The sequence below is a fragment of the Dendrobates tinctorius genome, unplaced genomic scaffold (genome assembly GCF_039654945.1).
Source record: "Dendrobates tinctorius isolate UK_male_01 unplaced genomic scaffold, ASM3965494v1 ptg000434l, whole genome shotgun sequence".
Classification (NCBI taxonomy): Eukaryota; Metazoa; Chordata; class Amphibia; order Anura; family Dendrobatidae; genus Dendrobates; species Dendrobates tinctorius.
The window spans coordinates 1,809,791-1,836,640 of NW_027362097.1; the positions used below are offsets into that span (position 1 = coordinate 1,809,791).

Below are 26,850 nucleotides of genomic sequence, written 5' to 3' on the forward strand. Positions count from 1 at the left end.
GGATGATGAAGATGAAACTAGGGTGGACATTTCAGCAAGACAATGATCCCAAACACATAGCCAAGGAAACTCAGAATTGGTTGTTAGAATGGCTCAACCAATAACCAGACCTTAATTCAATAGAAAATTTATGGAAAGAACTAAAGCTCAGAATTCACAGAAGTAGCCCATGCAAGTATCACGATGTGAAGAGGGTTTGTGTGGAAGAATGATCCAAAATCACACCTAAGCAATGCCTGTGACTAGTTTCTCCATACAGGAGGCGTCTTGAAGCTGTCATCACCAACAAAGGCTTTTGTGCAAAGTATTAATTACATTTCGGTAAGCATGGTCAATACTTTTTCCCTGTGTCATTTCTTATTATTAGACATGATTTAATTTATGGACATCTATGGTTTGATTTATTAAAAAATTAGGGGAACACTTGGGAACACTTAAACCACACAATGTAACTCCAAGTCAATCACACTTCTGTCAAATCAACCTGTCCAGTTATGTCTGCTCAAACTGTCAGAAACAGATTCCATGAGGGTGATATAAGGAGCCGACATCCACAAGTGGGTGTTGTGCTTAAATCCCAACACCGTGCAGGGCAATTGGCATTTGCCAGAGAACCCCAAGATTGGCAAATTCGACATTGGTACACTGTGCTCATCACAGATGCAGGTTCACACTGAGCACGTGACAGAGTCTGGAGATGCCGTGGAGAATGTTTTTGCTGGCTGCAACATCCTCCAGCATGACCGGTTTGGCAGTTGGTCAGTAATGGTGTGGGGAGGCATTTGTTTGGAGGGCCGCACAGCCCTCCATATACTAGCCAGAGGTACCCTGACTGCCATTAGATACAGGGATGTGATCCTCAGATCCATTGTGAGACCATATGCAGGTGCACTGGGCCGTGGCTTCTTTCTGATGCATGAGAATGCTAGGCCTCATGTGACTGAAGTGTGTCAGCAGTTCCTGCATGATGAAGGCATTGATGCTATGGACTGGCCTTCCCATTCTTCAGACCTGAATCTAATCGAGCAAATCTGGGACATCATATCTCGTTCCATCCAACAACAATGCCACGTTGCACCACAGACTATCCAGGAGTTGACTGATGCTTTAATCCTGTCTGGAAGGAGATCCCTCAGGAGAACATCCGCCGCCTCATCAGGAGCATGCCCAGGCCTTGTAGGGATGAAATACAGGCACTTGAAGGCCACACACACTACTGAACATCATTTGCTTGTCTTGAGGCATTTCCACTAAAGTTGGATCAGCCTCTAATTTGATTTTCCACTTTGATTTTGAGTATCATTCCAAATCCAGACCTCCATGGGATATTATTTTTGATTTACATTGATAATTTTTAAGTTTTATTGTTCTCAACGCATTCCACTATGTAATGAATAAAGACTTATAATATAATAATATGTGCCCACTGCTTGCCCAGTGATGTGGGGTCTCTGCCCGGCTGCTGCTCCCCATAATATATTAGATATATTTATAACTTGCATCCACTTTAATAACATTTAATGTTCATTCTGGTGGCTCAATCGTTAGCACTGCCGCCTTGCAGCGCTGGGTCCTGGTTCGGATCCCACCGGGGACGGCATCTGCGGGGAGTTTGTGTGCTGTCATTGTGTTTGCGTGGGTTTCTTCCGGGTTCTCCGGTTTCCTCCCACATTCCAAAGATTCTAGATTGTGAGCCCCATCGGGGATGGTGCCAATACTGTCTGTAAAGCGCTGTGGAATTAATGGTGCTATATAAATGAGAAAAATAAATAAATATATATACCGTATAAACTCGTGTATAAGCCGAGTTTTTCAGCACATTTTTTGTGTGCTGAAAACGCCCCCCCTTGGCTTATACATGAGTCATTGTCCCAGAAAGATGGTGGGGGAAGGGGAGTGGTGGAACAGCGGGTCACAGAGACAGGAGTCGGCAGCTGCAGCTAAAGCCTGTGTCCACTGCTAAAGAGAAATGAATATTCACTGCGCTTGCAGTGAATATTCATTTCTCTTATAGCGTGCAGTTACAGCCGCAGCCGCTGGCTTCCAGCACACATCCTACATACCTTCCCTGTGCGTCCTCGCTGCATCTCATTTGCTCTTCCAAATATTCACATCTCTCCACTCCAATAGGCGTGGAGTGAATATTCATTACCTTAATGAGTGGTGACACGTGATCACTCGGCAGGAAGAACTTCTGGCGCTGCAGTAAGGGCACACAGGGAAGGTAAGTAGTATGTGTTTTTATTTTTATAGGAACCAGGCATACAGGGATAGGGGATAAGGAGCCATGCATACAAAAACAGGGATGGGGAGCCATGCATGCATACCAGGATAGGGATGAGGGAACAATAAGTTTTCCCAGTTTTTCCTGTGGAAAAAGATAAAGTAAATTATATCAGGGCTCCTAAAACTATAATGACTATAGGTCATCTTAGGTAGAACGTAATGGTTAAAAAGTGCACAACCACCAACGTGGGAGACTGGGGTTAAAATCCTGGCTCTGCCCTGTTGTAAATAATATACCAGTAGTGGTCCTTGGGCAAGACAGCTAACACTATAGTACCTACTTCAATAAACATGAGAGTGTCACAAACAAAAAGAGTCATGCTGGCTCGGACGTCACCCGGATTAACAAGGTCCGTGTCAAATGTCTAGAAGAACAACCTGTTCTGAAAATCCTGATCCAATCCTGCAACTAGAGAGCACTGCAGCTGTTCTAAAACAGAAGATCTTCGATAAACCAAGGGTCAGCAAAAAAACACCACCAGACAGTATGCTAGAAGATACAAACAGAGTACTTCATCAATACCTACCACCACCATAACTCAAACTAATAAACTCATCTATGTTACTATCTCCGCAATCATGGGAAATGCTTGGCTATACAACCAGCAAGAACAACAGAAGTACGTGCCGCCCTTGGAAATGAAGACTGGAAAAAAAGATCAAGGTGATACGAACGGAAGTCAGCCAACTAACAGAAATACAGAAGGGTGTAAAGATCAAGAATAAGACCAAGTGCAAAGGTCTGACCCCAAATGAAGCCCTAGAACCCTAGAGACTTGCTGCAAGACTAGGGAGATACAATAGAGAAGCTGAGGCCAAGAAGATAAAAGCCCTGTTCTAAGAACCATCCAAGGTGTACTCCCATCTACAGAGTGATAGCATAAAGGCAGCAACTCCACCAATAGCAGAGACTAAACAATACTGGAATGACATATGGAAGAAGGAAAGAACACACAACACCAGTGCAATATGGCTGCAAGATCTGAGAAACACAGCAACCACCTAGAGCAAGAACTAGTCGCCATTACAGAAGCAGATATTCAACAGCGGGTCAAGAACATGAAGAGCTGGACAGCACCTGGCCCAGACATGATACACACTTACTGGCTAAACAAATTAACAGCGGTACATGAACGCATGGCAAAGCAGGAAGCAGGCTTGACTAACACCACGAAGAACAGTGTTGATCATGAAGGATCATCTACAGAGTGATAGCACAAAGGCAGCAACTCCACCAATAGCAGAGACTAAACAATCCTGGAGGGACATATGGAAGAAGGAAAGAACACACAACACCAGTGCAATATGGCTGCAAGATCTGAGAAACACAGCAACCACCTAGAGCAAGAACTAGTCGCCATTACAGAAGCAGACATTCAACAGCGGGTCAAGAACATGAAGAGCTGGACAGCACCTGGCCCAGACATGATACACACCTACTGGCTAAAGAAATTAACAGCGGTACATGAACGCATGGCAAAGCAGGAAGCAGGCTTGGCTAACACAAGGAAGAACAGTGTTGATCATGAAGGATCCTCACAAAGGAACAGTTCCATCCAACTACCGCCCAATAACCTACCTTACGACAACATGGAAACTCCTGTCAGGCATCATAGCCACCAAGCTACAGAACCATATGAACTACTACATGAATTCAGCTCAGAAAGTCATTGGGACTGACACCAGAGGCTCTAAGCAACAGCTCCTAGTAGATAGAGCAGTCGCTCAAGACTCAAGATCCAGACAGACCAATCTCAGCACAGTCTGGATTGACTACAGGAAAGCATATGACTCAATGCCACACACATGGATCTGTGAATGCTTGACTCTCTACAATGTCAACAGGAAATTAAGAACCTTCCTCAGAAACTCAATGGGGCTCTAGAGGACAACATTGGAAGTCAACTCAAGTCAACTAGCACAAGTGACCATCAAATGCGACATATACCAAGGTGATGCACTGTCCCCATTGCTGTTCTGCATAGGCTTGAACCCCCTCAGTCAGATAATTACAGAGTCTGGCTATGGATACAAGTTCAAGAGTGGAAGCACCATCAGCCACCTACTCTACATGGATGACATGAAGCTGTATGCGAAAAACGAACAAGACATCAATTCATTGATGCACCTGACATGGATCTACAGCGAAGACTTTGGGATGTCCTTCGGAATAGAGAAGTGTGGCTGGTTGGTAATAAATAGATGCAAGGTAGTCAAGACTGATGGAATGGAATTACCAGCAGGGCACATAGCAGATGTACAGACATGCTACAAGTACCTTGGCATCCCACAGGGATATGGTAACCATGATGAGAAGGCAAGGAAAGCAGTAACATCCAAATACCATCAAAGGGTAAGACAGGTCCTGAAGAGCCATCTCAATGGGAAGAATAAAATCTGCGCCATCAATACATATGCCCTGCCAGTTATCAGATACCCTGCTGGTATAGTGTGCTGGCCCAAAGAAGAGATGTAAGCTGCAGATGTGAAGACACGAAAGCTCCCTAAGTCTAACACCCAAAGATTGTATACCAACAGAAAGGAGGGCGGTCGAGGCTTGATAAGCATCCAAGCTACCATCACGGATAAAACAAGGAGTATCCAGGAATACATCAGAAAAATGATACCAAAGGATGAGATGCTGAGAGAAAGACTAAGGCAACAACAACAACAGATCTGGAAGGAAGAACAGGAACATGAGGCGCCATGGAAACACATGCCACTGCATGGGATGTACCATCGACAGATAATGGAGGTAGCTGACATGGAGAAATCCTACCAATTGTTGGAGAAAGCTGGCAGTACCAAGTGACAGCAAGATCAGAAAGAAGAAATATGAGAAGCTGGAGAAATACCAGGGCCTCAAAGGAGAACTTGAGAAGATGTGGCAGGTGAAGGCAACAGTGATTCTAAGGGTGTGTGAGCACGCTGTGGATTCTGCTGTGGATCCGCAGCGGTTTCTGCTGCGGTGTACAATACCATTAAAATCAAAGGAAAATAAAAACTGCAGTGCAGCCGGTGCAGATTTTTCTGCACGGATTTGCTGCAGTTTCAAAACCGCAGCATGTCAATTCTTTGTGCGGATTCCGCAGCGGTTTGGCACCTGATCCATGACAGGTGTCAAACCGCAGGGGAAAACTGCAAGATAAACCGCAGAAAAACTGCAGATAAACCGCAAGTCTTCTGACCTGCGGATTTACCTGCTGTTTTTGACAAATCCGCGCGGAAAAATCCGCAGGACAATCCGCAGTGTGTGCACACACCCTAATGGTGATAGGAGCATTTGGAGCAGTGACCCCTAAGTTGGAAAAATGGCTACAGCAGATCCCAGAAGCAAAATCTGAGCTCTCTGTTCAGAAAAGTGCAATGCTGGGAACAACTAACATCCTGCGCAGAACCCTCAAACTTCCAGGCCTTTGGTAGAGGACCCGAGAATGAGAAAGGACAACAAAGACCACCCCTAGTGGGGGTGAGAAGGAAGTTTTTTTTATATATATCACTCAATTGAGCCTATATTGCATACTTGCGGTCACATGGCTGCCCTCTCCTGGCATTGGAGAATCCTATCAGCGTGCCCTGCATGTTGTGAGGATTGAAAAATCTGCACTGTGTGTGTCGATTTTCGTACCAAACCTAGACAGCCCCTTTAACCCCTTAATGACATTCGCCGTACATGCACTGCACATGTGTCCCCCCCTTTGATGTGGGCTCTGGTGCTGAGCCCACATCTTTCCTGACATACTGTAGGTCAGCTGTTTTGAACAGCAGTCTCTGACAGCGGCATTTATCTCACGCTTTTGGGAAGTATGCTGGAAGTCCCGCCCATCAGTGACCCCGTCACGTGATCACAGGTCACCAATGAGTCGGCATGACAACCAGATGTCTCCAGTAGACATCTATGGTTGTCACTGCCGGATTGCTATGAGCGCCGCCCGGTGATCGGTGCTCATAGTAAGTGAGCATTTCTGCTACACATAGGCGATATGATCTTTGTCTATGTGTAGCAGAGGCAATTGGACAAATGCAGCACCTAGACTCCCATGGAGACTATTAAAGCATGCAAAAAGTAAAAAGAACTTTTAAAAAATATTTAAAAAATTAAAAAAATCTATAAGTTCAAATCACCCCCCATTTCGCCCCATTCAAAATAAAACAATAAAAAAAATCAAACATACACACATTTGATGCGGTAAACGGCACAGTGAAAAAAAAAAGTCAAAACCTCTGAATTACGTTTCTTTGGTTGCCGCAACATTGCATTACAATGCAATAATGGGCAATCAAAAGATCATATACACATCAAAATGGTATAATTAAAAACGTAAGTTTAGCGCGCAAAAAATAAGCCCTCACCTGGCCCCAGATCCTGAAAAATGGAGACGCTTACGGGTCTCGGAAAATGACACAATTTTTTTTTCTTTTAACAAAATTTGGGATTTTTTTTCACCACTTAAATAAAAAAGATCCTAGACATGTTTGGTGTCTATGAACTCATAATGACCTGGAGAATCATAATGGCAGGTCGGTTTTAGCATTTGGTGAACATGGTAAAAAAATTTCAAAAAAACAGTTGTGGAATTGTACTTTTTTTGCAATTTAACCGCACTTGGAATTTTTTTCCCGTTTTTGAGTACATGATATGGTAAAATCAATGGTGTTTTTCTAAAGTACAACTCGTCCCGCAAATAACAAGCCCTTACATGGCCATATTAACGGAAAAATAAAAAAGTTATGGCTCTGGGAAGAAGGGGAGCGAAAAACAGAAACACAAAAACAAAAAAGGGCTCCGTCATGAAGGGGTTAAGTATAGAGCTCGGGTGGCTCCCTAGTGAAAGACACCCTAAGGGCTCATACTCACATGCGAGAAACTCGGATGAGTCTCGGATGAGTCTCGCACGTCAATACCCGGTACTGCCGCCAGCACTTGGGACCGGAGCGTTCAGCTGCATAGAAATACATGCAGCTGTATCCTCCAATCTGAGTGCCGGCGGCAGTGCCGGGTATTGACTCGTCCGAGTTTCTTGCATCTGAGTATGAGCCCTAAGAATGAGCAAATCACTTCTTTTATCTGCTTCAGGGTTTCTAGGGGTATAAACTGAGCCTAACCTCAAAGCTTTTGAAGAGTTTCAGTTTTCACTCAGCTTCTGCACCAAAACCTCCTAAAAAAAAATCTCTGTGTGCACATAGTAAGGATCAGGGCCGGACTGGGACTGAAAATCAGCCCTGGCACTCAAACCAAAGCAGCCCACATACAAATCGCTATTCTTAAATAGTAAATAAATGTATCTTCCATGCAACCTTTTCTGTACAGCTTGTAGGTGAGAACAGTAAGGACTTTTTCACACTTCAGTTGTTTGACGTCAGTCAAAATCCGCCAGGTTTATAAAAAAACGTATCCGCCTTTTTTTTGGTGGATCCGGTTTTTTTTCCCATAGACTTGCATTAGCGCTGGATAATGACTGATGGTCGTCCATTGCATCTGTTTTTTGACGGATTTGTTTGTTTTTTTAGCATCTGCCATCTGGAGTAGACAGACTAGGGAACGTTTTTTTCAGGGGTGGACCCACTATTTTAAACTGCGCATGCCCGGAACATTTATTCTGTCATGCATTTTAAAATGCTGTTCTGGCAGTGGCGAATCTCTCTCTTCACTCTCTCTTCCGGTGCATTTTTTTTTTTGCATAGCGGAAAAGGATCCGTTTTTTCACACTTTGGGGGTTTGCAACTGACGTCAAACAACTGAAGTGTGAAACAGGCCCAAGGGAGTTCAATAGGTGAAAAATGACTTACAGCATTCTGTAACAGCGCCTATGCCCCGTGACCCCGCTTGCAATTTTTGGTTTTGGAAGGGGGAATCATAATTAAGACGTCTTCAATGCCTTCCCTAGTGCAGGAGGACCTAACGTCACTACATATTATTTATACACTCAGCCCATACTCCAACATTGTTAAAGGGGTTTTCCACCCAGTGCACGTTGTTAGCAGTGCAGCTTGCCGAACATTAACAGAGTGTAATGTTGGGATTCGGCTTTACCAGGTGGTGCAGACAGTTGTTACGTAACCATAACTTTGTGATTTGCTAAACACATTCTCATTACCTCTCCTCCAATTCTCTTACTTTTCTATTGATGGAGGCAGACGAGAACTTGTTTGGCGCAGCGAGGGCTCGCTCACACTGGCGTATAATACAGCAGAGTGCTGTGTGATGTTTTTTCAGATAGCACTCAGCCCAATGTTATACTATGGGCCAGAGCAGATCTGCATTATTTTCTTCAGTCCAAATAGGTCTGAAATTTGCAGCATGCGGCGAGTGACTTTGGAATTTGGATCACCCGTACAAGTCTATGGGTGCGTGTGACACATTGGACTTCACTCTGACGTCATTCAACTACAGTCTGATTTAAGCTGACATAGACAATGGAGAAGGTGGCGACATTAAGTTCTCCGTCTCCTCCACACCTGTGATACCATACTCTCATGCGAGAGAAGCAGATCACAGTAAACTGATACTGATCAGACGCGGATCAGAGTGTGACCAAAGTCATTACCATAATCCATCTGATTCTCTGGCAATCAGCAATCATGTGAACAAGCCCTTAATGTTATCACCACAAAGAAAATTAAAGCAGTTGTCGCCCTACTAAAAACGGACAATCCTCCAGCCAGACCTCCACCAGGAGCTTATTTGGCCTAAAAGATCTGATTTATATAGGGACTGATTGTCCAGCACTGATAGAAATCATATGTTCTTGGCCAAATAAGCTCCTGGTGCAAAACCGGTTGGAGGATTGGCCATTTTAGTAGGAAGAAAACGTAATTATCATCAGCACCAAAAGTTAGCGACGAGCCAGGTTTGTACTAGAGGAGGGAAACATGAGTATTTAAAGGGGTTGCCCACTACTTTAACACTGATGACCTATCCTTAGGACAGGTGATCAATGTCTGACCGGCGTTGCTGTGACACTTGGCACCATTGGCAGATCAGCTGTTCTCAGTGCCGGCGGGAACGGCTCACTTATAGAACTGCACAGCAAAGCTCAATCTACTGTAAAGTGGCCACAACCGGGTTCTGCACATCCGCCCCTTATTGATTTGAATAGGTCACGAATGTGCAGTTGGCGGCCGTGGCCAGTATACAGTAGACAGCTGTGCCGTAACTTAGCAGTTCCAGCCATCACAGAGAACAGCCAATTGGCAGGGACGCCAGGAGTCACACCCACACAGATCAGACATTGATGAGATAAGGATAGGTCATCAATGTTAAAATCGTGGACATTCTCTTTAAACTTTACTAAATTTGTCTCTGGGATGGCATAGAATCCTAACTCATCCAGTGACCCAGATTGCTGCAGATTGGGGCAGGAACAACAACATACTGCAGCTGACTGATGGTCTGGAGCTACATGGGGTCCCAGAGCAATAGTCCTAATAGCCCTGCAAATACTGTGATAGCCCCAAATATAACGGCATCACATACAGTACGATGGCCCCACCTGTATTCTCCTAAATAGTATACTGGCCCCACCTGTAATCCCCCATATAGTAAGCTGGCCCCACCTGTAATCCCCCATATAGTAAGCTGGCCCCACCTGTAGTCACCCATATAGTACGCTGGAGCCACCTGTCATACCTCATAAAGTACACTGGCCCCACCTATGTCATCCACCATATATTACGCTGGCCCCACCTGTGTTGTACCCCATGTAGTACACTGGCCCCACCTGTGTCATTCCCCATATAGTATGCTGGACCCTGATGTAGTCCCCCATATAGTAGACTGGCCCCACATGTCATCCCCCATACAGTACACTGGCCCCACATGTCATCCCCCATACAGTACACTGGCCCCACATGTCATCCCCCATACAGTACACTGGCCCCACATGTCATCCCCCATACAGTACACTGACCCCACATGTCATGCCCCATACAGTACACTGGCCACTGGCCCCACATGTCATGCCCCATACAGTACACTGGCCCCACATGTCATCCCCCATACAGTACACTGGCCCCACATGTCATCCCCATACAGTACACTGGCCCCACATGTCATGCCCCATATGTCATCCTCCATACAGTACACTGGCCCCACATGTCATGCCCCATACAGTACACTAGCCCCACATGTAGTCCCCTACATAATACTGTTTGATTTATAAAAAAAGAATACAAAAAAGGCACTCATCTGATTCTTGTTCCCTGCTGCTCTGGCTCGGCCACGGCTGCAATGTAACCAGGGCCGTGGCTGCAGCATCACCAGGGCCGCACGCCGCACCGTTGCTGACTCGCCCACGCCACACGCTCAAATTAAAAATGGCCGCAGCCGCAAGATTTCCTCCTGCTCCTGCTGCGGTCCGGGGGCGGGGCCTTGTCGACCGACCATGTGCAGGATCACCACGTCGCGGCACGTTTTTAACCCCCGCTGCCTGCCGCCTTGCCAGAAAATTTAAAGGGCCGGCGGCAGGAAAAAAGAAGCCAACCGGCCGCCGCCGCCAGCGGCCCATAACCTCATGAAAATGCCCGGTTGGGTAAGTGGCCAATCCGGGCCTGGTAAGGATAGTTTTAAATACAGTAATATTGAAAAAACACTGCTGCAGTTTTTGTTGCAATTTTTGAGCCAACCTCAAAGTTGATTCAAAAGGGATTGTTAATTTAGATTGGGGCTTATACTTATTTGTCTTTCTGGATCCACTTTGAGCTTTGACTCAAAAAAAGCGTATCAAAAACTACAGCGGCATTTTTCCATAAGAAGTTGTGTGTGAAACCCACTCAGTCTATATATATTGCATAAATAGCCTTATCACATACTATAGGAAACACATTCAGTTGCTAGCCATTTATTTATGAGGATACTAAGCAGCGTTAATGTATTTGTGAGAATGAAATTATACTCGCGGGAGGTATTTAAGGGTACAGCCGCAGGATCAGCAACAGGTTTGAAGAAAGGGAATTCTAGCAGAAGTGGATTGTACTGTGAAAGGGCCGTGCGTTGCCTGATTTGTTTTCACAATTCTCGCCACCTGTGAAGCCGTTCTGATAGAACACTGGTTTTCACTTTAAATTTGAGATGAAAGGCGTGCTGGTGGTTATGCCTTTGGTATGCTGCAATGTGCTGCTAAAGTATATCCCCGCTGTTCTCCATGAATTGATTGTGAGTTTATTTCTCCTTCTGCCATAGCTCTCCGCAGTATTTCACGGATAGACTTAGAGTTTTTAATACACAGCAATGCTCACCACCTGAGAGACAGTTCCGATGGGACACTGAGTTCATCTTCAGCTTCAGACTGGAAAATATGAGATTTTCCCCAGCGTCGCAGGTTAGGGTTTCATTCTTACGTTTTGTAAGGTTATGTATCGCTGCTTCGCTCTGTGAAATGGCCTCAATTGTTATCATATTTTTCACTAACGTATAACTCTTAATACACATTTAGAAACAGTTTCCAGCGGGGTTAACCGTCGTACACTTGTCTATAAATCTGTAGAGTTTTCATGTTTTGTGTTTGGGCTCTGAAGGTAGCAAATTCGCGATGAGAAAATCTGCGTAAATTCATTTTGGGCAAAAAAGCTTTATCCAATTCCATCCAAATCGGTTTGAATCGAATTTTGCCTTGATTGCCGTGAAAAGACTGTTTATTATGCTCTAAGGTCTCTCTAGATCCCAAAACATAAAAACAGAGGCGGGAAGGAGTTAAAAAATAAAAATACACATTAAACTTAAGGTACTGTTACATTTAGCGATGCACCAGTGATCCCGACAACGATACGACTCGGTCAGGATCGCTGGTGCATCGCTAAATGGTCGCTAGTGTGCTGCCAAACAGGCACATCTCACCAGCGACGTAGCAGCGGTCGGCGGTTGTTACTTACCTGTCAGACGGCAGCTCTGGTGACGACTTCCTCCCACGTCCATGGAGTCGCTCGTCGGCGCCAGCAAGAAGCCGACAACGAGAAATGGACCAGGACATTCTCGTGCGATCAGCGATATCCAGCAGGGAGCCGGGTCGGAGGTAAGTGTCACATGTAGCGAGATCGCTACCGATATCGCTGTTGCGTTACAAAATCGGTGACACTTTAGCGATATCGCTAGCGATCTCGCTATGTGTGAAGGGGTCTTTACCTTTGGAGCCCTTCCCCTGACTCCTTATGCCACCTTTTGCCGCAGTTCCCTGCTAGGTCTCCCAATTCATTTTTTAGTTATTTTTGCCCCTTCCCTACCCTAAAAATAATCCAGCAAAATGACAGGTGGCTAGCTGCTATTTTGCTGGATTCTTACAAATGGAATCACAAAATTTTCAGATTAGTCAAAATCCAAATTTTGGGAAACATTTGTAACAAGTTTGATTTGTTCTCTCTTCTCTAGAAATGTATATTTCTTTCTTTTCTTACTAGGTAGTTTTAGGTCTTATATATGTCTGACAGATTATCCTAGCTTAGTTTCCAATTCCTAGGCCATTCAGTGCTTTTTCCCCTCTGGATGCATATTGATGTCTGAACTGATCCCATATACTGTGCGATCATTCCTAGTCATCTGGTACACCAGTTCTTGCATTGAATTAGCTATCCAGATCAGCCTTGAATTTTTTATTCAGCCTCGAATGTTGGATTACTGCACAAAGTGTCCAATGCACGAAGTGTACAACTGTCTTTTGACTAAGAAAGAAAAAGAGCGGGCTGACAAAGAAAAACCTGGCCACAGTCACCCAGACCTATTGATTTCCTATATTTGCCAACCCTATATTTGACAACTTGTGAGATGGGACATAAGAAAAATGTATGATCTTAAGATACAAGATACAATTGATAAATAGATCAGCAATTCCTTTTATCACTCTGATATGACCACCATAATGTCAATTTCTAGACTAGTTAAGCAATCAGACTTTCAACAAATTAAAATGGAGGTAGTCTTTTTTTTTTGCAGTTTTAATTTTGATCTTCTCGGTACAATTTCAAAACCGTGCACAGTTCTATCATCTAAATAAGACTGCGCAGTCAAAAACATCTGTAGGAAACATACTCTTATGTCAACCCCCATCTTTTTTTTTAAACAGCCTTCAGTTCATTCTCTAGCAATGGGAACTTGATGGATGGACGATCTGTTGGAAGATCGATCTTGTGCAAGTCTAGATACGTCCACCATGGTCTTCTCTTCTTTTCTTACCTTCACAAATTACACTTTTGTGTGGTAAGCCCATTTCCTCATAGAGTGGATTTTGCAAAGTATCCTCTGCAAGACTTGACAATTTTGCAGATACGGATTTAGAGTGGATCTTGCTCCAGATTTATCGAAGAATTAAATCAGCAACACTGGCATACTGTGGCTTTAAAATCTGTCTCACAGGTAATTTTTCTTATGGATTTTGCATAGATTTTTCATGTAGCTTGTTGATGAGATTTGATAATTCACTTTGCCAATGCTGTTCCAGTCTGCGGATTGTCTGAGGAATCCGGATGGAAAATTTTCAGTCCATTGCCCCTTGTGATCATACCCTGGGCACATTTATACTGGCTTTGACTAAGAACATATACAGTGTCTGAGATGCTTAAGAAAGACGTTTGTGGTGCGCATGCTTTCCTAGTTGTATTTTTACTGGATTGAATAAAGCTGTAAGTGTCTTTTCATCTTAAACACAATTGACTCCATTACAAGGCCAAATACAATTTCTACTTGTTTCTTTAGTTTACTGTTGTCCATTGTGTGCTTGTATCAGATCCCTGTATGACAGAAGAAGCAGAAATACAAGCATAAAACTGCAGGAAATACATGACCTAGAAATGCTTGCAGATTTGCAGGATAGGTGCCAAGCAGCTAACAGGGACAATTTCCAAGCGTTGGTGATGTTCAGTTAGTGATATGTGTAGATGATGCAAGGCAAAGGTCTGAAAATCAACACAGAAGACCGGAAGACCATCAAGAGGAGGAAGAAGCAACAGCTACGGGGTAGAGATCAAAATAAGTTTTTTTCCAGTAGAACCAGGCCTGGTTTCAAATTTTGTCATGGGCTCCTTGGTTACATCCTCCAACCCTGGCTGAACCTATTAAAGTGCAGTGTCTTAACATTAGTGGTTACACACCTTAATATTGAGAACTGGCTTTGTGGATTATATTCACTAAATTATTATTTGTGAACATTGCATATGGATCACATGGTGCAACCATGCGAAGAGGAGCGTCCTTGTTCTCCAGCAACATCTCTCACAAGCAATGACTGGAACCTATGCATGCCCACATATTTCCTGTGCAATTACTTTCTTTACAGACAAGTATTACATTGAAATGAACTGCTAACTATGAATGGGTCAGAGCCACCCATTGGCAGTGGCTCAAAGAGGAGGATCCCAAGTTATAAACACACTTTTTTAATGACCTTATGTCCTAAAAATGGGAAGAAGCTGTTATACCTCTTTTTTCAAAACTTTAGAGAGCCAGTGATTGTAAAAAATAATACATTGATGACTCTACATACGTACTAATAGATATTATATATCTCCATTTGCATTATTTGGGTGGTTGGTTCACTTTCTTCGCTTAGCCACAGCATTAATGAAAAGGAGATAAGTGACTGTTAGATCAGTGTAGGTCCGAACGCTGTGCCCCCCATCGATTGCCAAAACAGGGACACTATGCCATGCTCGTCCCTCAGCTTCAAAACCATAGTAAGAAGTGAAACGGCACAAAAACTTAGCTATCTCTGTCAGTACCACTGACTTTGAGTAAAGTGGCAAGGTGCATCCTCCAACAACACTGTTAAGATTATCCTGTCAACAGTTTTGTGGCTAACAGGAGGAAAGGGGAACATGCGACCCCTGTTCAAGTGATCTATTCAATTCTAGTGTGGATAAAACCTAGACTGATCTAACAGTTATCTCCTATTCAATAGATAGTTGATCGTTTCTTTAGTATGAGACATATAAACTTTAAATAGAAACTTATGATGCCAGCACTGGCCATGGCCATGTGAAGACTTGTCTCCTTTGCATATTTTGCTCCATCGTCACCCCTGTCTGCTCACCTACAACCTTACCAGCAGCCCAAATAAGTTTCTGATTGCCCCAATCTCTGTTCCACACATGTGGAACAGTATCTCTTGTGCAGCATGACAAATTTTATATAATCCCAGACTCACACAGACAATACCCATTCGCTAAGGGCCCCATCACACACAGCGATATCGCCAGCGAGATCGCTGATTTTGTGACGCCACAGCGATCTCGCCAACGAAATCGCTGTGTGTGACGGGGATCAGTGACTGCCCCCCCCGGGTATCGCTGATCACGTTCGACCGTCCTGGGCTGTTTTTTGATCGTTGGTCTCTCCCTGGCCAGCGCGCATCGCTGCGTGTGGCAGCAAGAGACCAGCGATCAGCGATGCTGGACACTGGTTTCCAATGTAAACAGCAGGTAACCAAGAGCCGTGCGGCTCTTAGATACCTGCTGTTTACATTGGAAACCAGCTTGTTCGCTGGTCCTGATCACGGGAGGGGCTGTCTATGTGACAGCTCACCAGGGATCAGCCTAATGATGTCCCAGCCATCCCATCCATGTCGGATCGTTGGTAGGATCGCTGGGACATCGTTATGTGTAACGGGGCCTTAAGAAACAAAATCGTGTTGACCTCACTGATTTCTGAGGATCAAAGCAAACATGAGGAATCTAATGATGAACAAGATATTACACTGGGTAATAAGGTAACTGTGAACTATTACAAAACACTGGCTTCCAAAGTGTACAGGATATTGATACTGTCACAACTCCTCCGCTCAGTGAATGATTGCTATGCTGTTATATGGAAACTGTCTTGCTGAGCTGTCTGTGTCTTGATTGGCAGCTTTGAGAACATGGAAATCGGTCTTAGGAGCGCAGGAAAGAGATTCAGACAAGAGATGGGTTTAATCCACAACACGTTTCGACGGAGGATCCGTGTTCATCAGGTAAACTTCCACCTGATGAAGACGGATCCTCCATCGAAACGTGTTGTGGTTTAAACCCATCTCTTGTCTGAGTCTCTTTCCTGCACTCCTAAGACCGATTTCCATTTTCTCATTGCTCCTATCCTCTATTGGAGGTTTTCGGCTGGAGCTGCGGTGGAAACCTGACATCCTTGTCTGCCCCTGGATTGCTTCCTAAGCTCTCGTTAATGACCGCTTTACACTGACTCATTCATTTGATTGACAGCTTGGCTGTCCAATACTTTGATGGGCTTGCTGGGCTGTCGGTGCTTTGATTGACAGATCAGCTGTCCAATCAGTGACTGGGAAGTGCGGGACATTCTGCAGGTGTTCAGCTACTTAACTGAGCTGTCTGCCCCTGATCCCTGGCAGACGTAGTTTGTGTTTAGTGAGTGTTAGCCTGATTCTGTTGCTCTGAGTTCTGATCTTCTGCTGCCTGGCCCTTAGGACCGTGTTCTGACTATCCCTTTGTCTTGTCCTTCAGCTTCTGATCCGATATCTCTTGTTATTGACCCTGGAATGTGACCTGACTTACTCCTTCATCTTTTCCCTTGGTTGTCTATGTACTCTCTTGGTATTGACCCTGGAACGTCTGAATCTTCTGCCTTACGGCCCGTCTGTGAATAGTGACTAGTGTCACAGATACCTGAAATAATAGTCAGCTTACAAAATACAGTAGCATTGGCACTTTAGAAAATGCTGTAGCAGGTAGATGAGCATGCTGATCAGATTACTGAAACAGAATCTAGAATCTCCATCAATGATGATCATGCCCATGCAGACCATGTCTCTCTTTTAAGGCTAAGTAAGGTGAAAATTATTTTCAGAGACCATATTGATGATCTGGAGAACAGATAACAAAGAAACAACTTAAGTATTGTGGACCCAACAGTCATCTTCACAAAAAGAGCTTCTCTATATCTGTGGTATGCAGCTTCCTACAGTCTTGGGCATTTCTAAGCACAGTAAAATAGAGAGTTCACTGGGTAGGTCCCCTGATAATAAATCCAGATATTATGGGCAACATATGTACTAGGCAAGGTATGACAAAATATATAGAATTTACATATAAAAACTACATCATCCTTGTCTGTTAGAGGCTCCGTGACCTACTTATGGTCCAGGGCACAAAACGTCCTCTTTTTGAAGACTTCTCAGTTTAGATTACTTGAAGATGCAAAGCATTCAGTTCACTCTGCACCAGAAAATGTGCTCTTCAAACTGAGAGACCCAGCAGTACTAAGACTCATACATTCTTATGGCACCTTCTATATTTTTACTATCCTAAAGGCAGCAGCTCTCTTTGTGGAGCATCTGGATAGTCCCAAAAGACATGGGCACCCAAGCTTACTGAGACTTGTGGCTGAGAGAAAAGAAGTAGTCTGTTGATGTCCTATTTTTGCTTGCCTACCTGAAAACTAAAGACTGGGAAAATGCTATAAGAACTCCTGAAACAGGACTTTTGAGATCTAGTCCATAGGGAGAGACTTTGTTAGAGTCTTTTGGAAAGTATTTTGTATTTAAGATCAATATTTCAAAATATGAACTGTTAAAGTAACAAAAGTTGGTGGAGTTCCAAGAGGGAGCCGGTGGGGTACTTTTCGTGAAGTGTCAATTCCAAAATCACATAAACCCTACCTAGGTATAAATGGGTACCATATACAGAGAAAAGATTTGGCACTGCTGCATAGCCACCAGCTCTGCAATATGCTTACTGTAGAGGTTAAATCACACACATACAAAATGCCATGAACCCACAATGAACGGGTGCTCAATCCATGAAGTAAATAAGTCCAATATCCAAATGAGAAGAAATGAAGGATGGCACTCACTGTTCAAATATTGAAGACTTTATTCAAAAGATAAAAATCATCGGCACGGGAGAAATGTGCTGAATGCGCCGGCTGATCGTGATTCCGCTCGCTCCTATTGCGGGCACATGTTAGCTGTTTATAACAGCTGACATGTTGTGGCTTTGAGGTGGGCTCATCACCGGAGCCCACCTCAAAGCAGGGGATACTTACCGCTGACATAGTATTACATCAGCGGCAACTAAGGGGTTAAAATATAAGTCTGCAGTCACTACATTTGTCTGCAGACTTGTTAATCCTCACATCGCACACACTGATAGGATTTGTATGCGATTTGCAAATTTCCACCCACATTCCAACTAGACTTGGTCGGCTGCTCTCAATACACTTGCAATGAGCAAGGCTGAATACGACCTAGTTGGCACATGACCGCATGTGTGAAAATCACAAACTCCTGGCACCAGCACCAGAGAATCCTCATAGCGCAGTGATTGCGCTGTCAAGATTCACAAGTCTGCAGACATAGAGTGACTGCAGACTTGTAGTTAAAACCAGACAACCCCTTAAAGCAAGACAGCAATACTAGGCAAATCCTTGGACATCTGTGGTGCTTTTTTGGAAAAAAAATTGAACCATGTTTTCCTAATCCAGGAAACGCATTCAGATGAGCATATAGTACAGACATGTGCTCTCTGAGTAAAACTCTGACAGCACACTCATCAGAATAAATCAACATAGCTGTTCAGGTAATAGAAAAAATGGCAGCATGCAATATTCTTGTTCAAGTCTATTGGGGCACAAAAAAATCAGATCCCATACGGAACATGTATTTTACATCTGATTTTGACGGATATGTTGCCATCATAAACCTAGGAAACTGTATTTGATCACATTTTAAAATCTTGATGTAGAAAATGAATGGAACAAAGGCGTAAAATATGAATACATTGGATGACAATACGGATGAAAATCGTTCCAATTTTCAAGATGAGAATCAGATGACTTTTCATTCTCATGATGGAAAAACAAAGCAGATTTTCCATGGCATTTTTCTTGTAGAAAATTTGCTGCGTTTTACATGATCAATATAGTGCATATGCTGTGAAAGGAATCCGCAGCATAACTTAATGACAGCCTTCTGGTTTAATTAAACTGCGGATATAAAGCACATGCGAGTTTCATCCTTCGTCGTGTAAAGGGTGAAATGCCCGCACCTTTATTAGCAGTGATGTAGGCAACGGTAAATACCGCTGCTAGGGATGAGTAGACCTGTGGAAGCTCAGGTTCTGGTACCCGACTTTAACTTTATTCCAGAGTTTGATTCTGGTACCAGAACTATACTCGAATGTGAACCCGAACCCCACTGAAAACAACGGGGATATGAGCTGGAAAATGTTCTCTCTTTTCCTGTCCCTCTCACTCTCTCTCCCTCTTCTTGTTCCCATCTCTCTCACTCTCCCTCTTCCTGTCCCCCTTCCTCTCTCTTCCTCCTGGACTTCTCCTGGAACTCCAAACATTGCAATGGATTTCCTGGTGAAGTCTGTTTTTGGCGCTTATCATCGGACACTAACTGTCCGGTACGAACCCCGAACTTTTAGGTACAGGTTCGCTCATCTCTAACCACTGCCGGTATCACTAAGGAAGGTCTACAGTAAAATTGCTAAATGGGAGCGTAACCTCAGAGAAGCAACATTTTGTTTTGCTCTACTTATATTCAGACTTATTTTTATTTGAACATTTGCTCAGCGTTCTTCCACAAATGTGTTTTCTCTCTCTCCGATTTTTTTTTTTTTAATTTGCAGGGAAAAGCGATGGTATTTGCTCCACCAAGAGGGAACACTCTAAACCAGTTTTGCAATCTAGCAGAAGCGGCTGGCTTTTCTATCCAAAGACATGAAAATTATGATGAGCACATTTCCAACTTCCACTCCAAGGTTGGTTCTCTGCTTGCGACAGATAATACTTTAATCCACATTGCGTTTTGAAAAGATCATGGCTCTTTTTGGCAGGTAACAAACATTTGATTAAAGCGGTCCTTAGGTGAGCTGCTTCTAAACAGCTATTTTTATGTGTGATTAGTTTTTGCTGTTAAACCACCCTTTATCTCTCCATGTCTAGCAGGGTTTAACATAAGAATCTCCTAGCTGAGTTACCATAGGGAAAAAAAAATAAAATAATCATCCCGCTCCTGGTTATTTGTATGACACACTGTAGACCGTCCAAAGTCAACAAGCGGGTAAAACGAGTGTAAATAAAACAAACCCAAATGTTCGGCTAATCTAGAAACAAAATGTGTTGAAGCAAACAGACGGCTAATGTCTAATTGTGTCATATCATACCTTAAATCCTTATCTCTAGTTACTTTATGATCGGGTCACTTGGCAGATTCAAACTGCTAAATCTCGACACAGAATTTCACAGCTGTGAGGTTATATGTCAGATTGAGGCGCCGTAAGATTTAGGTCAAAAGCACTTATCTGTGATTTCTAAGCTTGCTTACATAAAGCCACTGCTTTCGGTTATACTCTTGTTATTTGTAGGTAGATACTAATGAATGGCGTGATAGGAATGAATGGCTGTGCTACCGTTTGCAATATCTAGGGGAAGTGTTATATGTTTATTAGGCGTAGATTTTAATTGCTCTTTTAATGAAAGTGAGCTAAGCCTATGTAGATTATGTTGTCATGTACCGGCATACCATTTATTCTGACCTTCCCATGAGTGACTGCCATAATAATGATACAGTAAATTAGATCCAGCCAGTAAACAGGATATTCTCCTATGTGCTAAACCTCCACACTCATAGCTAAAATACCTAAGATGCTTGAATTAGGGCTCGCTGACACCATCGTACTTTCTATCCAAGTGCGATCCAACAAAATGTTGGATCGCACTCGGACCATTGCTGTTCTATGATGCTGCGCACATTTCTGACTTTTTTTCCTTGGACTGAGCTGGAAAAAAATCACAGCTTGTCAGAGTTCAAGCCAATATTTGAATCGTACTTTGCCGTGCAAATTATTGAAGGAATGAAAATCATCGGACTGCACTCACATGACATTTCTGCGCACTGACACAATGAAGAAGATGGAGAAATTTTTTTCTCCGTCTTCTCACAGTGTGCTCCGATTCTCTTGTCCCAAGAGAATAAGATCACACTATGCTGATGTTCTGATCAAGCTGTGATCTGTGTCATTTGCATAATTTGCCTGATGAGAATGTATGACTGTCTAACACTATCCTTAAGGGGTTTTCCTACCCAAATAAGTTGTGTTGTCCAGTAGGGAATGTTTTTTTTTTAAAGGCCTGCTCATATCGCATTTGGCCCTAATATTCATTACTTTGTTGAGGTTCCATCTTAACCCCCCTCAAAAATGTGATTCAGATTGAACCATTAGCTATAACAAGTCACTCGGTACTCCATCTGACCTCTCTTCTACCAGTGCCCATATTTTTTTACGTGAACATTATAGCATGTTAAACTACTTTTTTCTGTCAACCTAAAAATACGTTTACCGTCAAATGGCGGCCAGACTGTAACAACCCTCCTGGCATCACTGCATGGCCTCCCATCCCCCGCACACCAACTAACTTTCTGCTTCAAGCCATGCTGTGAATTCTGACTGTTGCCAGCTCTGTGCCTCTACTCTCCATGTTTCCTGACTGTGTGTATAGGGGGGCGGCGTATAAGAACTCTCTGGTTCTTATGCAGTCAGGGTGCACCTGTGTAATATGTCCCTTTCCAATCACCTAGAGCCCTTGACTATTTAGTTTTGCCACACCCACTGACCTTGGCCTGTGCAATGTCTAATCTCAGTTAGTATCTTGCTGCTGAGGAAGCCAGGCCCCGTTCTGTGTATTTCCTCCTTCTCTGGAGGAATACTTCTTGTCTTGCCTTGTACCTTGTCTGCCTGCCAGGAGGCTGAATATCCTGGCCCTTGAGTCTTGGTTCCAGTACCCTGTCTGTACTCTGTCCTACCTTAATCTCCCTTTCTCCTTGTCCGTGGCTTCCTTCCCTGCTGTGTCTTTCCTTGTGTCCTCCCTGTCTGTGCATCTGCTCCCTTGCAGCTCTGTCTGTGCATCTGCTCCCTTGCAGCTCTGTCTGTGAATCTGCACCCTTGCAGCTCTGTCTGTGAACCTGCACCCTTGCAGCTCTATCTGTTCATCTGCACCCTTGCAGCTCTGTCTGTGAATCTGCACCCTTGCAGCTCTATCTGTGCATCTGCACCCTTGCAGCTCTATCTGTGCATGTGCACCCTTGCAGCTCTGACTGTGCATCTGCACCCTTGCAGCTCTGTCTGTGAATCTGCACCCTTGCAGCTCTATCTGTGCATGTGCACCCTTGCAGCTCTGTCTGTGCATCTGCTCCCTTGCAGCTCTGTCTGTGAATCTGCACCCTTGCAGCTCTGTCTGTGAACCTGCACCCTTGCAGCTCTATCTGTTCATCTGCACCCTTGCAGCTCTGTCTGTGAATCTGCACCCTTGCAGCTCTATCTGTGCATCTGCACCCTTGCAGCTCTATCTGTGCATGTGCACCCTTGCAGCTCTGACTGTGCATCTGCACCCTTGCAGCTCTGTCTGTGAATCTGCACCCTTGCAGCTCTATCTGTGCATCTGCACCCTTGCAGCTCTGCCTGTTCATCTGCACCCTTTCAGCTCTGTCTGTTCATCTGCACCCTTGCAGCTCTGTCTGTGAACCTGCACCCTTGCAGCTCTATCTGTTCATCTGCACCCTTGCAGCTCTGTCTGTGAATCTGCACCCTTGCAGCTCTATCTGTGCATCTGCACCCTTGCAGCTCTATCTGTGCATCTGCACCCTTGCAGCTCTGACTGCATCTGCACCCTTGCAGCTCTGACTGTGCATCTGCACCCTTGCAGCTCTGCCTGCTCGGCTCCCTAGCCGCTTTGCCTGCACGGCTCCCTAGCCACTCTGCCTGCACGGCTCCCTAGCCGCCCAGTCTACTCCGCACTCCTGCGGCTCTGCCTACTCCACAGTCCAGCCTATATCCATACCTGCACCTCTTGTGTGAACAGGTCCAAATCCTGTTCCAACATACACCACTCCTTCCTGCCTACACCTGCTGTGTGAACGGGTCCTTACCTGTCCCTTCTCATACCACGCCCGCCTGTCCTGTGTCTTCAAGCCGTGCCCGCCTGTCCTGTGTCTCAAGCCATGCCCGCCTGTCCAGGGTCTCCAAGCCGTGCCCGTCTGTCCTGTGTCTCCAAGCCGTGCCCACCTGTCCTGTGTCTCCAAGCCGTGCCCGCCTGTTCTGTGTCTCCCAGCCGTGCCTGCCTGCCAGTGTACCAAGCCGTGCCTGCTTGCCCTGTGTCTCAGCCGTGTCCGCTTGCCCTGTGTCTCAGCCTGCTTGTCAATCACACCTGTCCAGGTGTCCTGTTCCTGAGTGGGATCAGCAGCCACAGCCTGACACCACCCTGGAGTGGCACCCGGCAGCTACCTGCCGCACAAGCCTGACCTCACCATCAGAGGCTCCAGTGAAGATCGAGGTAGCTGCCGTAGTTACGCCCCTTCCAGGGTAGTCTGGTTTGTGGCACAGTGGGGCCACAACCCCCCAGCTCACGCCATTCAGCCAAGGCGTGAGCGTGACAGTTTGCACAGGCCATGGTCCCCGCTGAGTCCCATGTCCTTCCGCTCGCAGAGCATGATGAACTCTCTCCCTGCCAGTATGAGCAACCAGAGGAATTTGTTCCGTCCTCCGTGGTTCCGATTGTGGAGACCTCTGAACCAATCATCGTCTCCAATGCTCTCTACAATCAGCTCCTGGCCTATGAAGAGCACGACCGAGCAGACCCGCCTAGGTTCTATGGGGACCCTAAAGAGTGCCAAGGGTTCCTGAAGAAGTGCCTGCACTACATCCTGCGGAATGCACCTTGTTTCCCCTCTGACCGGGTCAAGGTGGGATACATCATGTCCTACCTAGCTGGTGATGCTTTAACATGGATCTGTCCCTTCTGGGAAGCAAGGGATCCTATCGTCATGAACATAGGGGCCTTCCTGGTGGCCTTTCGTAAAGTGTTCGATATGCCTCATCTAGCTGCTCCTGAAAAGTCTTCCCCTCCAAGCTTCCAGAGACAGACCAGACAAGAGGAACCTGTGGGTGAAACGTCTCAACTACCTATGACCGTCCAGCCATCACCTGTTCTACAGTCTGCCGGTGCGGCCTCCCGTGCAAGATCCAAGAGGTCTAAAAAGAAGAAGCGGGCCAAGTTGCAGCCGGAATCTGGCCTCTGCCCTGTGATGCCTGTACTCCAGAACCCTGTGCCAGTAGGAGAGGCTGTCCCTGGCGAGAGTACTCCCTCTCCATTAAACTCTTTGACTGTTTCTCTGCCTTCAGGGAGCTTTGGTGTGTTTAAGTCACCAGTCTTACAGAGTCAGTGTGTGGTCTCTGTCATACAGCTCCCGAAGCCGGCGTGGGCGTTGTCTCAAGGTGGCCGAGCCCTATTGGAGGACAGTCTAGGCCTGCAAGGACAACTACAGCTCCAGGTCGGAGCTTTATACATGAAGAAGTTCATCTTCCACTTGCTGACTGGTATGCCCATGGGTCATTCTGATCCAGAGATTCTAGCACCCATTTATGTCTGGAAACCTAGCAGGGCACCGCTCTTGAAACAATCAAGTGACAAGAGGTGTCTGGTTCCCTTGCGTCAGAGTCGGTCAGCAAGGTCACCTTCTTTATCTGGTCTGCTAGTCGTCGAGTCAAGGGGTGATGACGTCTCCGAAGAAGGGGAGGCGGTGTCAGTCTCCTTACACGTCTCCAGCGACTATACCAGTGGTCTGCTCCCAGGAGCATCCCTGTCTCTTGATTGTCCTCCCCTGGACTACGGGCTGAAGATGGGTCCTAAGTATTTGCCTTCAACCCCCGTGTGGCTAGTGAGTGAAGATACTGAGGCAGAGATTTTCTCACGCTCTAACCTTGAAGAGGAGGACTAGTTTTTTCAGGGTAACAGGCTGAAGTGGCTCCCTGTATGTATGCCTCCAGCTTCCATTTGGCTAGTTGGTGAAGATACCTGGGCAGAGATGCTTCCTCCTGATCCTAAGGAGGAGGTCCAGTTTTCTTGGGATATCGGGCTGAAGTTGGACTCAGTGAAGGTCTCCTCTGTTTTCAGCTGGCCGGCTGATGTAGGGGTCAAGTCTGAGGCTTCCAGGTCCCTGCTTTCTGCCACCCAGGAGAAAGAAATCCAAGTCCTTATACCCTCTGTGCTGGAAGCTGACTACATCGGGCACCAAGATGCTTGGCACCCTGGGATTCCTGATGGCACACATATTCCACCCTACCTGAAGGATGTCGTGTCAACCTGGACTGTGTGTGGGTCCCGTACTCCTTCTTCTGGCCATTCTGGCAGGCTTGAGGAAGAAGGGCCGTAAAGGGGGGGTACTGTAACAACCCTACTGGCATCACTGCATGGCCTCCCATCCCCCGCACACCAACTTACTTTCTGCTTCAAGCCATGCTGTGAATTCTGTCTATTGCCAGCTCTGTGCCTCTGCTCTCCATGTTTCCTGACTGTGTATAGGGGGCGGCGCCTGAACTCTCTGGTTCTTATGCAGTCAGGGTGCACCTGTGTACTATGTCCCTTACCAATCACCTAGAGCCCTTGACTATTTAGTTTCGCCACACCCACTGACCTTGGCCTGTGCAATGTCTAATCTCAGTTAGTATCTTGCTGCTGAGGAAGCCAGGCCCTGTTCTGTGTATTTCCTCCTTCTCTGGAGGAATACTTCTTGTCTTGCCTTGTACCTTGTCTGCCTGCCAGGAGGCTGAATATCCTGGCCCTTGAGTCTTGGTTCCAGTACCCTGTCTGTACTCTGTCCTACCTTAATCTCCCTTTCTCCTTGTCCGTGGCTTCCTTCCCTGCTGTGTCTTTCCTTGTGTCCTCCCTGTCTGTGCATCTGCACCCTTGCAGCTCTGTCTGTGCAACTGCACCCTTGCAGCTCTATCTGCACCCTTGCAGCTCTGTCTGTTCATCTGAACCCTTGCAGCTCTGTCTGTTCATCTGTACCCTTGCAGCTCTGTCTGTTCATCTGTACCCTTGCAGCTCTGTCTGTTCATCTGCACCCTTGCAGCTCTGTCTGTTCAACTGCACCCTTGCAGCTCTGTCTGTGCATCTGCACCGTTGCAGCTCTGACTGTGCATCTGCACCCTTGCAGCTCTGACTGTGCATCTGCACCCTAGCCACTCTGCCTGCTCGGCTCCCTAGCCGCTCTGCCTGCTCGGCTCCCTAGCCACTCTGCCTGCACGGCTCCCTAGCCGCCCAGTCTACTCCGCACTCCTGCGGCTCTGCCTACTCCACACTCCAGCCTATATCCATACCTGCACCTCCTGTGTGAACAGGTCCAAATCCTGTTCCAACATACACCACTCCTTTCTGCCTACACCTGCTGTGTGAACGGGTCCTTACCTGTCCCTTCTCATACCACGCCCACCTGTCCTGTGTCTTCAAGCCGTGCCCGCTGTCCAGTGTCTTCAAGCCGTGCCCGCCTGTCCTGTGTCTCCAAGCCGTGCCCGCCTGTCCTGTGTCTCCAAGCCGTGCCCGCCTGTCCTGTGTCTCCAAGCCGTGCCCGCCTGTCCTGTGTCTCCAAGCCGTGCCCGCCTGTCCTGTGTCTCCCAGCCGTGCCCACCTGCCCTGTGTCTTCAAGCCGTGCCTGCCTGCCAGTGTACCAAGCCGTGCCTGCTTGTCCTGTGTCTCAGCCGTGTCCGCTTGCCCTGTGTCTCAGCCTGCTTGTCACTCACACCTGTCCAGGTGTCCTGTTCCCGAGTGGGATCAGCAGCCACAGCCAGACA

General features: G+C 45.8%; 1 protein-coding gene across 7 annotated transcripts in view; it reads left to right on the top strand.

Moving 5' to 3' along the window:
* The window catches only part of CAMKMT (calmodulin-lysine N-methyltransferase), a 516,624-nt gene that overhangs the window by 463,650 nt on the left and 26,124 nt on the right, over positions 1–26,850 (top strand). For 4 of the 7 annotated variants that reach the window (XM_073564197.1, XM_073564193.1, XM_073564196.1 and 1 more), the window contains one exon: positions 19,852–19,983. The exons of 1 other annotated variant lie outside the window; for it this stretch is intronic. In XM_073564197.1, the coding sequence (XP_073420298.1) occupies positions 19,852–19,946 (95 nt within the window). In that variant the 3' untranslated portion in view covers positions 19,947–19,983. Of the gene's footprint in view, positions 1–11,467; positions 11,607–19,851; positions 19,987–26,850 lie in introns of those variants that run through there. 2 more of the 7 variants (XR_012227535.1, XM_073564195.1) reach the window with 2 other exon arrangements.